Source organism: Equus caballus, chromosome 3 (assembly GCF_041296265.1).
Source record: "Equus caballus isolate H_3958 breed thoroughbred chromosome 3, TB-T2T, whole genome shotgun sequence".
NCBI classification, from domain to species: domain Eukaryota; kingdom Metazoa; phylum Chordata; class Mammalia; order Perissodactyla; family Equidae; genus Equus; species Equus caballus.
In genome coordinates, this window is record NC_091686.1 from 123,517,674 (window position 1) to 123,535,089 (window position 17,416).

The 17,416-nt window shown below is 43.0% G+C and overlaps 1 protein-coding gene across 1 annotated transcript in view; it reads left to right on the forward strand.

The window, feature by feature from the left end:
- The window catches only part of TNIP2 (TNFAIP3 interacting protein 2), a 32,644-nt gene that overhangs the window by 11,318 nt on the left and 3,910 nt on the right, over positions 1-17,416 (forward strand). The window contains exons 2-3 of the mRNA XM_023638490.2: positions 14,815-15,102; positions 17,233-17,322. Coding sequence (XP_023494258.1) covers positions 14,815-15,102; positions 17,233-17,322 — 378 coding nt within the window. The remainder of the gene's footprint in view (positions 1-14,814; positions 15,103-17,232; positions 17,323-17,416) is intronic.

The window sequence follows — 17,416 nt, forward strand, 5'->3', positions numbered from 1 at the left end:
CAGTGAACTATAGGGGTGCATATATTTTCTGCATTTGTTTTTTTGTGTTCTTTAGATAAATACCTGGAAGTGGAATAGCTGGATCACATGGTAGTTTTATTCTTAATTTATTGAGGAATCTCCATACTGTTTTCTATAGTGGCTGCACCAGTATACATTCCCTCCAGCAGTGTGTGAGGGTTCCTTTTTTTCCCACATCCTCTCCAACACTTGTTATTTCTTGTCTTGGTAATTATAGCCATTCTTAGGGGCATGAGGTGATATCTCATTGTAGTTTTGATTTGCATTTCCCTAACAATTAGTGATGTTGAACATCTTTCACGTGCCTGTTGGCCATCTGTATATCTTTGAAAAAATGTCTGTTCAGATCCTTTGCCCATTTTTTAATTGGATTGTTTGTTTTATGTTGTTCAGTTGTATGAACATATTATGAGTTTTATGTTGTGAGGAACATATTTAACATATATAATATACATAGCATAATCTCTTGCATATAGTTGACCCTCAGAATATGTGAATGTCATCTACCATTCCCACTCAGGTGTTTATTTATTGAGCTTGCATTTATTGAGCATCTTCTATATGGGAGTGGAATGTGTGTGAGCAGGCATCATGGGTTATGTTTTTCCATTTGTCCCAATATGACTATAGTACATTTATTTCACAAGGTTGTGTACAGTATTAGGGTTGTTCCAGGCTCTGTAGCAGCATTAATCCAGTATAATTGGAGTGAAGAGTGTATAGAGAATAACACAGGAAGTGGCTGTAAAATTAAATTTGGGGCAAATTGTGATGGCTTTTACTATTTTATAAAATTGTTAATTGCACATTCTGTTAAGCACCAGGCTAATGGAATGCACAGGTGATCAAGATCCAATTCTTGCCCTTCAAATTATGGAGTCACACATGCGCATAAATGATCACTCTGAAGCAAGTTGAGAATTGGATGGAGGGATGTGTAGTGGGGAAGTGCTAAATGTAGAGTAAATGTAGAGCTAAGTCAACTTAAGTTTCCAAACCAGAACACTGTTAACTGTCGGCTGCGTTTTTTTCTTTAGGTATAATTGACGTATAATATTATATTAGTTTCAGGTGTACAACATAGTGATTCAATATTTGTATATATTGTGAAGTGATCAGCACAATAAGTCTAGTTAACATCCATTGGTCAATTTTTGTATGTTTAACCATCCTTCCATTCTAGGAAAAAAATTCCTCTTGGTCATGGTGTATACTCCTTCTAATATGCTGCTGAATTTTGTTTCCTATGATTTTTTTGAGAATTTTTGCATCAGTGTTCATAAGGGATATTGGTCTGTAATTTTCTTCTAGTGTCTTTGTCTGACTTTGGTATCAGGCCTCATAAAATGAGTCAGGAAATGTTCCTTCCTCATCACTTTTTTGGAAAAGCTTGAGAAGAACTGGTGTTAATTCTTTAAATGTTTGGTAGAATTCACCTGTGAAGCCATCAATTCCAGGGCTTTTCTTTGTTGGAAGAATCTTAAGTACTGATTCAATCTCCTCACTTGTTAGAGTTCCATCCAGTTTTTCTATTTCTCCGTGACTTAGACTTGGTAGGTTTTGTGTGTCTAGGAATTCGTCCGTTTCCTCTAGGTTATCCAGTGTGCTGGTGTACACTTGTTCATAGTACTCTCTTATAATCCTTTTCATTTCTGTAGACTCAGTAGTAATATTCCCACTTTCATTTCTGATTTTAGTAATTTGAATCTTCGGTCTTTTTTCTTAGTTTAGCTAAAAGTTGTTGATATTTTTGAAGAACCCACTTTTGGTTTCATTGATTTTCTCTATTGTTTTTCTATTCTCTATTGCATTTATCTCTGCTCTGATCTTCTATTATTTCCTTCCTTTTGCTAGCTTTGGGTTTAGTTTCTTCTTTTTTTAGTTCCTTAAATTGTAAAGTTAGGTTGTTGATTGGAGATCTTTCTCGTTTTTAAATGTAAGTGTTCATGGCTATAGATTTTCCCCTTACACTACTTTTAGTATTTCACATAACACTGTTATATTTCACAACATGTTTCGGTATGTTGTGGTTTTATTTTCATTTGTCTCTAAGTATTTTCTAATTTCCTTGTGATTTCTTCTTTGATCCATTGGTTTAAGAGTGTGTTGTTTAATTTCCACAATTTTGTGACTTTTCTAGTTTTTACTTCTGTTATTGATTTCTAACTTCATCCTGTTGTGGTTGGAGAAGATACTTTGTATGATAACTATCTTTGAATATCTATCGAGACTTAATATGTGGCCTAACATATGGTCTATCCTGGAAAATGTCCTGTGTGCACTTGAGAAGAATATGTATGCTGTTGTTGGGTGGAGTGTTTTGTATGTGTCTGTCAGATCTGGGTGTTTTTTTGTGTTAAGTCTTCTCTTTCCTTACTTCTCTTTAGTCTGGTTGTTCTGTTCATTATTGACAGTGGAGTATTGAGGTCTCCAACTACTATTGTAGAGCTGTCTATTTCTCCCTTCAATTCTGTCAGTTTTTTTTTTCTTTCCTGAGGAAGAGTCACCCTGAGCTAATGTCTGTGCAGTCTTCCTCTGTTTTGTATGTGGGTTGCTGCTCCAGCATGGCTGCCACCTAGTGGTGTAGGTCCATGCCCAGGAATGGAACATGGGCTGCCGAAGTGGAGTGCGCTGAACTGAACCAGCAGGCCATGGGACTGGCCCCCAATTCTGTCAGTTTCTGTTTCATGTATTTTGCTGGTCTGTTATTAGGTACATAAGTGTTTATGATTGTTGTATCTTGCTTTACTAAACCTTTTATTAATGTATAAAATCCTTCCTTGTCTCTTGTAAACTTTTTTTAATTAAAGTCTATTAGTCTAGCCATCCTTGCTCTCTTTGGTTACTGTTGGCATGGAATATGTTTTTCCATCTTTTTCCTTTCAATCTGTCTATATCTTTGGATCTAAAGTGAGTCTCTTGTAGACAGCATATAGTTGAATCATGTGTTGTTTTCCATTTTGCCAATCTCTGTCTTTCAATCGGAGATTTTGATCCATTTATGTTTAAAGTAATTTCTAATAAGGATGTACTACTGTTATTTTGCTATTTGTTTTTCATATTGTTACAGCTTTTTTGTTCTTCATTTCCTGCCTTACTGACTTCTTTTGTGTTTATTTGATTTTTTTGTAGTGAAATGTTTCTCATTTCGTTTTGTGTATATTCTCTAGCTGTTTTTTTTGTGGGTTTACTATGGGAATTACATTTAACATTCTCAAGTTATAGCACTCTAATTTGAACTTATACTAGCTTAACTTCAATAACATACAAAAACTCTGCCTGTATACAGCTCTGTCCCACCCCTTTTGGTTGTGGATGTCACAAAATTACATCTTTACACATTGTGTGCCCCAAACATAAACTAATCTTTTAAATGCATTAATCTTTTTTTTTTTTAATGATTTTATTTTTTCCTTTTTCTCCCCAAAGGCCCCTGGTACATAGTTGTATATTCTTCGTTGTGGGTCCTTCTAGTTGTGGCATGTGGGACGCTGCTTCAGCGTGGTTTGATGAGCAGTACCATGTCCGCGCCCAGGATTCGAACCAACGAAACACTGGGCTGCCTGCAGCGGGGTGTGCAAACTTAACCACTCGGCCACGGGGCCAGCCCCCAATGCATTAATCTTTTAAATTATGAAAGAAACATGTGGAGTTACAAACTAAAGTTAGAGTAATACTAACTTTTAGACTAACAATTTTTAGAAAAGATATTAGTCTCTTAAATCATGTGGAAAGCAAAATACAGAATTACAAACTGTTCTTGCAATAATACTAGCTTTTATAATTGCCCATGAATTTACCTTTATTGAGATTTTTCTTTCTTTAATCTGCTTTGAGTTACTGTCTACTGTCCTTTCATTTCACCCTGCAGGACTCCCTTGAACATTTTTTGTAAGATAGGTCTAGTGGTAACAAACTCCCTCAGCTTTTATTTATCTGGGGATATCTTAATTTCTCCCTCATTTGAAGGATATTTATGCCAGATATAGGATTCTTGGTTGGCAGGTTTTTCTTTTACCACTTTGAATATGACCCACTACCTTCTGGCCTCCAAAGTGTCTGATGAGAAATCTGCTGTAATCTTATTGAGGTTCCCTTGTGACAACTTGCTTCTCTCTTGCTGCTTTCAAGTGTCTGTCTTTATCTTTGGCTTTCGAAAGTTTGATTATAATGTGTCTTGGTGTTAGTCGTTTTGAGTTTATTTTGCTTGGTGTTTGTTGAGCAACTTGGACGTTTATATTCATGTCTTGCATCAAATTTGGGAAGTTTTCAGCTATTTTTTCTTTTTTTTTTTTTAAAGATTTTTTTTTTCTTTTTTTCTCCCCCAAACCCCCTGGTACATAGTTGTATATTCTTAGTTGTGGGTCCTTCTAGTTGTGGCATGTGGGATGCCACCTCAGCGTGGTTTGATGAGCAGTGCCATGTCCGTGCCCAGGATTCGAACTGACAAAACACTGCACCACCTGCAGCAGAGCGTGTGAACTTAACCACTCGGCCATGTGGCCGGCCCCTCAGCCATTATTTCTTCAGACTTTCTTTCTGCTCCTTTCTCTCTTCTCCTTCTGGGACTTCTACAGTGTATATGTTGGTCTGCTTGATAGTGTCCCACAGGTGCCTTAGGCTATATTCACTCTTCTTCAATCGTTTTTCTTTTTGTTCCTCAGCCTTGATAATTTCATTGTCCTGTCTTCAAGTTTGTTGATTTGTAGGCCTGCTCAAATCTGCCTTTGAATCTCTCTAGCGAAATTTTCATTTCAGTTATTGTACTTTTGAGCTCCAAAATTTCTTTTTGGCTTCCGTTTAGGTTTTCTGTCTCTTTATTCATATCTCTGTTATGTTCATACTGCTTTCTTGACTTTCTTCACATCTTTTTTTAGTTTTTTGAGCACCTTTGAGACAGTTGTTTTAAAGTCTTTGTCTGAAAGATCTGTCATCAGGTCTTTTTCAGGGACAGCTGCTGTGGATTTATTTTTTTCTTTTGAATGTGCCGTATTTTCCTGTGTCTTTGTATGTCTTGTGACTTTTTTGTTAAAAACTGGACATTTGGATCTAATAATGTGATATCTCTGAAAATCAAATTCTTCCCCTTCCCTGGGGCTTGCTGTTTTGTTGTTGTTATTGTTTTTATTTTTCTTTGTTGTAGGCTGTCTCTGTGCCAAGGATCAGCCTGAGGCATAAATTAAGGTTTTCTGAGGTCTTTTCTGAGCCTGCACTTTTCCCTGGGCATGTGTGGTCACTTTCTAATTTTCCTCTCATATGCAGTTGCTTTAGAATATGCTAGTCTTTAATGTGCAACTCCAAAAGGGGAAAAAGAGAAAAATGCAAAGGGGGAAAAAGGACACTGGCCCTTTAAATCCCCTGGAAGTCACTTCAACTTGAAAGGGAGAGTCTTGACACAGCAGGGAGACCTGCACCCGCACTGGCTGCCTTCTTCTTTGTCTGCACTGCTGTTATTAGAAACAGCAGTCAGTGATCAGAGCATAGATCCCCAATATTTGGAGGACAGTGTCTTTTTTGCCCATGCTGCCTCTTGGAAGCTGTGTGCAAGCTGCTCCAGAAATACATGCATGGCTGCCTGCCACATGGCTGGGGGTGGGGGATGGGTAGCTGCTATTGAGTTAAGAGCTGAAATTGGCCAAAATTAACCTCAATTTACTGTCCAAGTCCTTCTCTGAAAGTTGCAAGCCTTCAACAGACTCCAGAGCTCCCATATAGTTACATTAGACAGATTCTGCCAGTGCATCTGTTTTCTAGGTTGGGGCACTGATGCCTCTTGCTTCCTACTCTGCCATCTTCCCATAATCCTCCAGGCAGTGTTAGTTTTTGTCCTTATCTCTTTGCCTTGCTCCCCCAGTGTGCTCTTCCAGTGGGAAGGAAGGGTGTTGCTCTCTCGTCTCTACTTCCCCAGGGTGCATCCTAAGTATTTGGCATTTGTGGTGAAGGCTCAATGAACTGGTCTTTCTTAAAATTCCTGTTTGTTCCTGTCCTCTCTGTAGTGGACCTTAATCCTTGGGGGAACCCAGGAGAAGAGGCTTGTGAACTAATCAAAGTTAGGGCCTGGAATCTTAAGTGAAATCTGATGTAGCCAAATAGCCTGCTGTTTAATAGTCCAACAGATAAGGTAAGAACCTGGGAGTCATTCATTATTTATCTTTAGGGGACTGTTTGCTGTACAGCAACTTGAGATCTGCAGAGGTTCACTTGTCCATTCAGAGAAGTCAGTGTTTAGAGTATGAAGCCAGCCAAGGTTTGGGTGATTCTGGTGGTGATGTTCTTCTGTGGCATGGTTCCTGTTCCCTTTGGCGTTTCTCTTATTGTCCCATCCAGTAGGGATGAATTTGATCTTCTGGGTACTTGTGTTTCCAGGATTTTAATAGGATTCAGTCTCCACTACAAAGATGATGCAGAGGAACATCTGACAGCATCTAGTTCCTTAATTCGAGTTCTCTCTGGGTCTTTTGGAGCATCTCTAGAACACAGGAAGGGTCTCCTGAAGTTAGGCCTATATTGCATAGGCAAGTAACCAGATACTTAACAAGAAGCATTTCCAGAGAAACAGAAAGAAAACAAGGTTAATGGTTGGAGCAAATTCAAAACCAATTCCAGAGCCCAGGGCACAGCCAGTGAAGAAGATTTCTAGATGTCAGGGTTGAAGTATTACCGGCAGTTTGAAATTTCTCTGATGATGTCATCGGGTGCTCAGGTAAACTTTCTGAGTGGCTTATACAGCAACAGGCATGAAGATTGTCTAAACATGGGCTATCTTGGTGTTCTCTCTTAAATTTACATCAAGTTGTCCAGCTTCAGTTTGCAGATGGAAAACAGATATTGCAAACACAGTGAACAGAACCAGAATCCAATATCCACAAATGTGTATTATAGTTTCTATTGAAACATGATTTTTCTCTCTGAAATCACCCTCATTTTTCAAAGATACCCAAATTAAGACTCATTGGTTCATAAATAAGTCTAGTTTCAATAAACTTGGCCCAATCATTTACATAAGTACAGAAAGAACATAAATTGATCACATAGGCTCCTTTAAATCTGCTTTGCTGGAACTTTTCACAGGGAATCTCAGATTGAACTTTAAAGGCCTCTCAAGGCCAGGAAAGCCAAGCCAAGGACTTGTCATCAGAGTCTTCCTGCAATGCCTACAGATTTGGGTGAATTCCTCTCTTTTTGAGGTCTCCAAAATGTCCTGAGATTCTTGCACCTGCCAGGGAAGTGACCTTCTTTACTTACCTGGTAAGGTTGCTGGTAACCCTGTCAGCAAGGTACCAGGACAATATTTCCAAGTGGATCTATTTGTTCCATACAGTCAATCCTTGTCCCTTAAAATTGTTTGGTTATATGTGAGTTTATGCATGTTTTTCTCAAATAAGACATTTCAGTCAAAGCGTGGGTAATATAACCAGTGTTTCCAGTTGTGTCCTGCTATAAGGAGAACAGATTCTTGTTGAATTTATGCAAATAACTATATTGCCATGGAAATAAGAATATTCACTCATCAAGAGTTTTCAAATTCTGGAGGGATCAGAAAGGGAGAAAAAGATAAATGCTTCAATTCTGCTTACAAATTGCCATAAGTCATTGTTCCTTAAGAGAAAAGAGAAAAACATTTTCTTAAATCTAAAAAAACAAAACATTAAAAAATCAGTATTTCAAAGAAAAAGTCATAAAAATTATAAACATCCTCATCAATTTAATCAGTCTCATTTAATTAATTCTTGATCTTGATCTTCTGTTGGCAGTTTTATGAGGCCATCAGTTTCTCCGATAGAGTTCTGTAATTTCTTATCCAGCTCAGTTTTATAGTCTGAAAGTTCATCAGAAACTTGCATTCTAGAGTGTCAGAGTCCTTTTTCCGAATCTCTCTAAAGATGAAAAACATCAGAGTAAAACAACTGTGTGCAAATAACAAGACATTCAAAAATGGCGATTGACAAAGACATGGGACCATTTCTGTGACATCTAGCACTTTGAGATAATGACCAGAATTATGATTGATAACCAAGACAGATCAGGATTTTAGGAATATTATATAATTTTTAAAGCACTTATATCAATAATATTTACCCACATAATATAACCTAGGAAGATTTATCATCATTTATTTGACAATACTTCCCACGTAATTTAACACACCAAATAAGTCTAGTTAGTTTAATATCTCTTTTTATAGAAAGAATAAATTCTTTGAGAAGTCCCAGGGCCCACTGGGAATTCTCAAAGTTCCTTTTCAAGTCAAAAGAAAGACTTTACCTAGGATTTGAACCTTGAGAGAATTTGTAAAAAATATCAAAAGAATTTAAAACACTTGGTCAAATAGGAAACAATGCTTGGTTATCTGTTCAATCAAGGTTACAAAAGACGATGTCAAAGGCAAACAGAGTTTAAATAGTTAAAAAAAAACCAAACCTTAATAGAGAGATCTCAGTCTATTTGAACATAGGAAATTATTTTAACAAAGCATAGACTATCTATGCTCTAGGTAGATTTACTCAAAGAAAAGAAAAACCCTCTATAATCTCTTTATTAAGAGCAGACCAAAAGTTCAAAAAGATCATCCTTTCAAGAGAGAGAAAGACAAATTCTAATTTTTCTCCAGCTTACCCTTGATACTGAAATGCATTTGTTTAATTGAATTCATTTAAATCTCAGCCAACTTGACCATACACAAAACTCCTCAGGGTTTCACTTCCACAAACTTTCTGTCACTTACTTTTTACATTCAAAATTTGTCCCATGTTTTCTTTCTTTTTTCTTTCCTAGTAGTTTAGGACAAATTTATCTTTCTTAATGAAGCTAACAAGAATATTTCTGTTCCTTTTTACCATCTTTATTGAGAACATAAATTTTATTCTCCTTGTATACAGAAATATGTACTTTCTCATAGAAAATTCCCCAGCATACACAAAACATGTTTATCAATAAACCTAAGCATCTTTCAGTTTCTCTGAGATAAGAAACCAAAGGCAGACAGATCTATGCTTAGGAATCAATTTCTAATATTTTATCTTATGTAGAAATGACCTAGATACTCAATAAATTTCTATCACTAATTTAGCAAAACTTTAAAGTTTCAAGTTGCCAAAAAAGATTTTGGAAGCTGCTTTTCAAGTATACAGACCATAAAACATAATTATTCCACTCCAAAACTCTTACCCATTTTCATATATCTAAATCATTTGTTTCAGGGGCTGGCCCCATGGGTGAGTGGTTAATTTTGCGCACTCTGCTTCAGTGGCCCAGGGTTTTCCTGGTTCGGATCCTGGGCAGGGACGTGGCAGTGCTCATCAAGCCATGCTAAGGTGGCGTCCCACATAGCACAACCAGAAGGACCTACAACTAGAATGTACAACTACATACTGAGGGGCTTTGGGGAGAAGAAGAAGGAAAAAAAAGGAAGATTGGCAACAGATGTTAGTTCAGGTGCCAATCTTTAAAAAAAAAGAAAAACACCATGATTTTGCCTTCTGTTTTTTTTTTTTTTTTAACTTTCATAGGTTCATAACTGAAAGCATTCCAATTTTGCAATACGTAACCTAGAGAGTTGCCTTTGGGAACTGAATCTGAGTTTCCCATTATGGCACCATCATATACACACGTAAATGCGTGCACTTATATGTATAAAAACAAATGGGGCTGAAGAGTTCCTCTGTGAGTGAAGAATCTCTAGTCCTTTGAACAAATTGCCTCCCCCACTGAACAAACTCCAGTAACCTGGAACAAAACCCCTGAAACAGAGGCAAACAAATGAAAGGAAAAATAAGATTTCAGTCAGTTAAGGAGGAAACTCAACAAAAGGATGTCCATTGTAAACCAAACAAATGGAGCCCAGAGGGCTGCCAGGTACCCATTATTTCTGGCTGGTCCTGTTGGAAAAGGTTAGTGCAAAGATGAAAATAAAAACTGCCAGCTACTCACAAGAGGCATTTTCCTAAGTCCCAAACTTAGTTTCTTTCACCACCAAAGCAAAAGCGCTGTGGGCTAATGACGTCTGGTCAGCATCCACTCGCTCTGGGCTATCCTTGAGACAAGGGGCTCGGGCAGCTGCAGGATGGCTTCCAAGAGAGGCCTTTAGTGAGAGGCTGGTGTGCCACAGGCGAGTTGTCCCCTTGGGACTCTGTCCCATCTGGGCCACCAAATTTGATATCAAACCTTAAGTGAGTTCACTAAGCCGTCACACAGCAAGTTAATCTCTGACACCGGGTGTAGTGGAAGACAGTAGGAATTTTATTGCATGGTGCTGAGCAAGGAGAACGGGCAGCTGACTCTGTAATCCAGAACTCCCTGAAAAGCTATAAGCAAGGGTTTTTATTTTGGGTTTTAGGTAGGGGAGGGGGAGCATGTGGCCTTGGGGGCTGAAGTTCTAAGAGTCCTCTGCACAGGCGTGACTGTCTGTTATACATGTTGCACACAGTAGATTTTTAGTCTCTGATGTCTGAAGTTTACAATCAGTCATTTTAGCTTCTCAGTGTTCCTGCAAGATGCTTAGTTAGGAAGGCGCCTGTCAGCAAGTTCCTCTCTTATCAGCTGTCTTCCTGCTGTTCTGCAAAGCAAGCTCAGTAACTTTGGTTATTTTGTTTCCCACATTAACCTTGTGGATACAAGGCACAGTTTCACCTAATCCGGGGAAATTTTAACTCCTTCATCCTCAGTTTCAGGGATAGCTATGGGCTAACTGCAACCTGCACCCAGTAAGGGCTGCCCAGGAAGCAGAGACAAGGGTGGGCGACTATTCTGGGTTAGAGAGCATCCCCTCAAATTCATGTCCACCTGGAACCTGTGTATTTGACCTTATGTGGAAAAAGGGTCTTCGCAAAATGAAGTCATACTGGGTTGCGGTGGACCCTAATCCAGTGATTGGTGTCCTTATAAAATGGCCGCGTGAAGACAGATGCAGAGATTGGAGTGATGCTATATGTACTTGTATATATATTGATATCTGTTTTATATATAGAATGTATTTACCCTGAATAAACTTCAGTATCAGAGACATTTCTGTGTCTTGCTGTTGAAATCACAGCTTTTGATTTGAATAACTTTAATGAAAATTCACTTTCAGGGCAGGTCTCTATATGCACCATCTGTGTTTACTCCATACACATTTCTCAGTTACTGCTGAGGGTAACTAGGTCTAGCTTGGGTGAGTGTGGCAAAAAAGGTCACTGCTCTTGGGTACTTCCACTCCACCAGTAGTGACAAAGCCATACCAAATCTGTGATGCTGGCTGAGAGGGAAAACTCGGCCAGGGGAAGGAGGGCCGTGGCCAGCCTGGGGTCTGTGACACTTCAGAGGTGTGGTCGAGCGAGGCTTCTGTTCCACTGTCCACAGAGTCGGAACACGGACAAGGTAATGCCTTCAAAAAGTGGTCAATTTTTAAAGAAAATAAGTTCAAGGCCAAGATGGGGCTGGCCCTGTAGCTGAGTGGTGAAGCTCATGCGCTCCACTCTGGGGGCCTATGGTTTCACCGTTTTGGATCCTGGGCCCGGACATGGCACCGCTCATCAGGCCACGCTGAGGTGGAGTCCCACATAGCACAACCAGAAGGACCTACAACTAGAATATACAGCTGTTTACTGGGGGAGCTTCGGGGAAGAGAAGGAAAAAAAAATAAAAAAGATTGGGGGGCTGGCCCCGTGGCCGAGTGGTTAAGTTCGCGCGCTCCGCTGCAGGCGGCCCAGTGTTTCGTTGGTTCGAATCCTGGGCACGGACATGGCACTGCTCATCAGACCACGCTGAGGCAGCATCCCACATGCCACAACTAGAAGGACTCACAACGAAGAATATACAACTATGTACCGGGGGGCTTTGGGGGGAAAAAGGAAAAATAAAATCTTTAAAAAAAAATAAATAAATAAAAAAATAAAAAAGATTGGCAACAGTTGTTAGCTCAGGTGCCAATCTTTAAAAAAAAAAAGGCCAAGAAACAGGCCTGGATTAGTGTTTTTAGGTTCAATGCCATGGAAATAATCAGCAGTGAGAACCTGAGCTGCCTTTGGAATTTGGCATTCTTTTTCCTGTTTATAGTATTTTATGTTAAGGAGGCCATAGTTAGTTCTTGTGGGTAAATACCCCATTGCACTGTGGATGTGGCTGTGTCCAGGCCAAGTGACTTGCCACCAGCTGGCAGCCCACAGCTGTGTGGATGGGCTCAGAAGGCCATGGGTGGTGGCCTCTTCCCCCTCCCAGTCCTGCAGGTTCAGCCTGGTGCTGAAGGGTCGTCTGCTGGGAGGAGGTACTGATGCCGAGGGGCTGGCTTTCAGAGGGAGTCCAGAAAGGCCTGGACTCGGGTGAGGTCATCGGGGCCTTAAAGCAGAGAAATGGAAATAATGGCCTCTCAAGAGTGGATCTCACTTGCTGGGCCGCAGAGGTGCCCCGAGATGTCTGATGTCTGCAAAGTAGGTGGGCAGTGAGATGTGATGGATGATGGAATGCAGGTGCCAAACGCCTTTGGGCAAACATCCCAGTTTACAAGCTCATCCCAGTGAGGTGTCCTCTTTTACACTTTGTCACATGCATTGTCACCAGTCTTAATTCTTCTGCACCTTGGTGTTGGACGTTTCCCACCTGCCAGGGTCTGACCTCATTTCTTCCCCTCCTGCTCTCGCGTCACCTCACTGTCTTCCTAAAGCCTCTGCTCTTCCCTCTTGTCAGTCCTTGTCATGAAATGAAGATTTTAGAACAGCCTCTTCCTCTAGGCCTTTGCTAAGAGAGCCAAACCGATCATCTTAACTGGAGTTTTTCTTCCTTCCTCTCTTTCTCTTCACTTCTAGAGCAAAGTCCAAGGAAAGTGGGAAAGAGAGCACTCCTCAAAATTCCATGAGTGAGAGAGAGAGAGGGCAAGATTTCCAGAATGCTTTCTGGGTCACCTGGTTAGAGTGATACAGTCACATGCTGGGCTTGTCCCCCAGGGTGTCTGGATGGGGGAATGTGGGGAGCAGCCCTTGCCTCATGGATGTGGGTGTGGGTCCAGGGAGCCGGGGTGGGATCCAGTGTCTGTGTTGCTGAGTTCCACCAATTATTTCTTAACCCAAGTCTTCAAACGATCCCACCATGCGACTTCTGGGCGTTTAGTACAAGGAAGTAGCTGCATGTCCATCAGTTCAGTGGATCTGGAATCTATTGTGGAGTTCCAGGCTGTGGTTAGAAAGAACGAGGCATGGGGGCCGGCCCAGTGGTGCAGCAGTTAAGTTCCTATGTTCTGCTTTGTCGATCTCGTTGGCCCCGGGATTGCTGGTTCGGATCCCTGGGGCGGACATGGCACCGCTTGGCAAGCCATGCTGTGGTAGGTGTCCCACGTATAAAGTAGAGGAAGATGGGCACAGATGCTGGCTCAGGGCCAGCCTTCCTCAGCAAAAAGAGGAGGATTGGCAGTAGTTAGCTCACAGCTAATCTTCCTAAAAAAAAAAAAAAGAATGAGGCAGTTCTCTCTGTTCTGCTGTGGAATAAGGTTTATTACTGAGGAGGAAAAAAACAAGGTGAACAGTATTGTTGTAGGATCCATTTGTGTAAAAATGCATGTGTTATAGATGCTTAGAAATGTTCTGGCAAGATATGTGCCCAAATAATGACTAGTGGTTGCTTCTGGGGAGTGAAGCTGGGGTCAGGGGAGCCGGTGAGAGAAACAATTTAAATTTTCATTTTATTTCCTTCTGTATGATTGTTTTTTTGTAACCGTGCACATTTTTGTTTTTGTTTTAAAGCAGTTAAGAGAATAATAATTCAGGCTTCCCTTAGTTTAATATGGCACAGTATTTCATTCCTGTGGTGAGAAGGTTCTAGGTTCCTGGTCCTCCTCACATGCATGCAGGAGGTGAGCAGGAGCTCGTGCTGAGCAGAGGCCAGCTCCTTCTCCTGCCACTTTCTCCTGGGGGAAGCCCAGGCTCGTCCCTGACTTTTCTGAAGCTGTTTTCCCATTGGGAGGATGGATAGGTTCACTCTGCTCCACCCCACTCATGCACTGAGGAGATTCCTTTGAAAATGGGAAAGCACAAAACTAAGGCCTGGTATAAGGCAGCTTGAAATTTTAAGGACTTTTTTCTTTTAAAGAAGTAATTGGAGTTGGATGTATTAGTTTTCTAGAGCTGCTGTAACACAGTACCATAAACTGGGTGGCTTTAAGACAACAGAGATTTAATCTCTCACAGTCTGGAGGCCGGGAGCTAGAAATCAGGCTGTCAGCAGGGCCACGCTGTGGCCGAGGCTCTGGGGCAGGGTCTTTCGTTGCTTCTTCCAGCTTCTGGTGGCTCCGGCGTCCTACATGCATCATTCCAGGCTCTGCCTCGGTCTTCACAGGGACTTCTCTGTGTCCATCTGTGTCCAAATTTCCCTCATCATATAAGGACACTAATCCATCCTAATCCAGTATGACTTTGTAGCTGAACTAATTACATCTGCAAAGACCCTATTTCTAAATAAAGTCACAGTCCCAAGTAGCAAGGATTAGGACATGGGCATACCTTTTGGGGGCTACCCACTGCAGTGGAGTTTCTACCCTTCCTATCAAGAAGTGTTTGGAATTGCCACACTTGGTAATTTGATGATGTAAAATCTGAAATTATGAACTTGCTCATGAAAATAAGAGTTTTACATGAAGTTTCAGGTAGAACATTATAGGCTAAAAACTCCAAAGTTAATTATTAGTTCAAAAGCTGACCTCGAATGCATGTGTTTGTTATCTAGTGATGGGGTATCTGTGCTGGATTTTCTTTTGCTTTATGAACATTTGTTTCTGACATTGCTTCTTTTAATCAAATAAACTATGCTTTAAAATTTTCCACTTAGGAAATCGAGAGACTTTCTGAACAACTGGAAGAGAAAGAGAGAGAGACACAGCAGCTGATGAGCCAGCCAGAGCACGAGCGAGAGAAGGAAGTTGCCCTGCTGCGGAGGAGCGTGGCGGAGAAGGAGCGGGCCCGGGCTGCGAGCGACGTTCTGTGCCGCTCCTTGGCCGACGAGACCCATCAGCTGCGGAGGACTCTGGCTGCCACTGCCCACATGTGCCAGCATCTGGCCAAGTGTCTGGATGAACGGCAGCGCGCACAGGGGAATGCAGGGGAGAAACGCCCTGAGGTAGGCCGTGGTGTAGGCAGGTCGTGGTGAAGACCCAGGTAGGGCAGGAGGCATCGCCTGCAGACCTCTGGATCCCTTGGCAGTCACGGGGATTGGGGCACCCAGAGCCCACTTCTCTTCTCAGTAGCTGAGAGTCACCTATTGGGGCAAAGCCCACCCATCCACGGGTTTCTTCTAGAATGGGGGAACATGCAAAATGCAGCCGGAAAGCAGGGTAGCCCACTCCACCAGCCCACTCCACCAGGGCCTGAGGCCGATCCTGTGCCCAGGTGGGAATCCAGCACTTTGGTCTCATCAGCCTTAGCTGAGGACGAGAAGGCAGAGCTGGGGCTGGAGGGGCTGCCCTGAGTAAGTGCTGGCACACTGTTGGGCAGACTAGGAAACTGCACAGAGTGAGGTGAGGGGCAGCGCCTTCAAATGCCACATGTGCAGGGGCCAGGCCCCAAACTGCCAGGACTGTGAGTGCCAGCCTTCTGTGGGCTCCGTGCTGGTGTGCCCAGCTGTGGGTCTCCTGCAGAGCAGGAGCTGCCATCTCTGAAGCTGGCTTTTGGGCACGTTCACACTAGCAGCACGGTCTAATACCACTAGGAGACCTGGTCGTCCCTGGGGCTCCAGCCCTCTCACCAGCAAAGTGAGGACGTAGAGCCCCTCCACCTGCTCGACACTGTGACCCTGCCAGGCGCTGTGGAGGGCAGGGCCAGGGGCCAGTGGGCCAGGTAGGAGGTGTGCCTCCATAACAGGTAGGATGTGGGCTATGGCTCTGTGTACGAGCTGGTGTGGGAGGAGAGACAGTGGGGGTCTCTGCATCAGGAATCCCATAAGGGTAGAGTCGGGAGGGTGGCATACCCAGGAAACTAGGGGACTCTGGGGGGTTGTCAGGAGGAGGAGCAGGGAGAGCTGCCTTCCTTGCCCATCTCTTCCACCTGACCCAGCCTGTCCACGAGGGGCAGACAGGGAAAAGGCACGCAGTGCACACCTGGCCCAGGTTACGTGCTGGGCCAGGCTGGGGCTGCACTTGACTCGCTGCCTCGCGCAGGGCCTCTCACTCAGGCCCTTTCCAGGCAGTCCTCTGAGGCTGCAGAAACGCGCTCTGGGGTGGACGGGCCACCCAGCTCCTTAGCAGCAGCTTCACTGGAGAGCCCATCCTGGGGAGAACCTCAATCTAGAACGCCTGTCTCAGTTGGGTGGATTCCACGAAAAGGGAAGCTCAGAAAGAACACAAGTTTATTTCAGAAACCAAAAGAACAGTGCTGTCGGGCAGAGGCGGGTATTCTCATCTGATTTTGAGTCACTGTGTCATTTCCCTCTGGGGATTTGAAAGTAGCCACTTATGATGGTGTGCCTGGGGTGGGCGTGGAGCCAGTGGTGGGAGGCAGGCGGCTCTTTGCAGTCTCTAAATCAGCGTCACTTCTCAGCCTTGAACTCAGCTGAGTCACCCGGGGCTTCCCAGTGCCTACTGGGTTAGGACATGCACTTCCTTTGTCATTTGAGGGGAATTCTCAAAAATAATACCACCAATATACAGCCTGCAGTACTGTTAAATGCACTGAGTTTCTAGGATTCAGATGGACTTTTTATGAACACTTTTCGGTCAGCTCTGCCCCCCGTTGTTAGGGTTGGTTTCGGATGTGGCTTCTAGGCGTGCATCCCCTGACTCTGCATGAGGCATGGATCAAATTGCCGTAGACGGAATCACTGAGCTTGACCTTGATTGTCTGCGGACCTGACAGTGTTGTGGGCTCAGAGGGAGGTGAGCCAGGTCCACGGCCACGCCTGCCCCTGGTGGCTCTGTGGCCCCGGGCTGGAGCATTCTCTGGTGTACGACAGCATTAAGCTTCCTGCCCTCCTGACTCTGGTGATGGTGGAAAATCTCCGGTGATGAGAATGTGGCCTGGCCCCAGCAGGGGCTCGGCCTGGGCGGGGCGCGGGTGAGCCGTGCCCCGACCTTCCAGCGGTGGTGAGTCCTTTCTTGTCTCTGCTTCGCTTCTCTATTGAATGGTAGCTGCCGTCTGCTGCCTTGTGGGATGTGATGACCATCTTCAGTCTTCAGGTCTGGCTTCCTTCACTCGTGCCGCACGTGACAGTCACGTTTGGTGATTTGGTGTCGCTCTCTGTCCTTTTCTTATGCAGCCAGAGTGTACAGGCGGGGATGCCTCTGTCCAGGCTGTTATTGAGAAGTTACAGGAAGAAAATCGACTGTTAAAACAGAAGGTGACTCATGTGAGTATCTGTAACATTTCATTCAAGAAGAACTGTCCCCCTTACGAGCTGTAAGTGAGGGACCTTCCCTTGGCCATGCCCAGGGGTTGCCCCA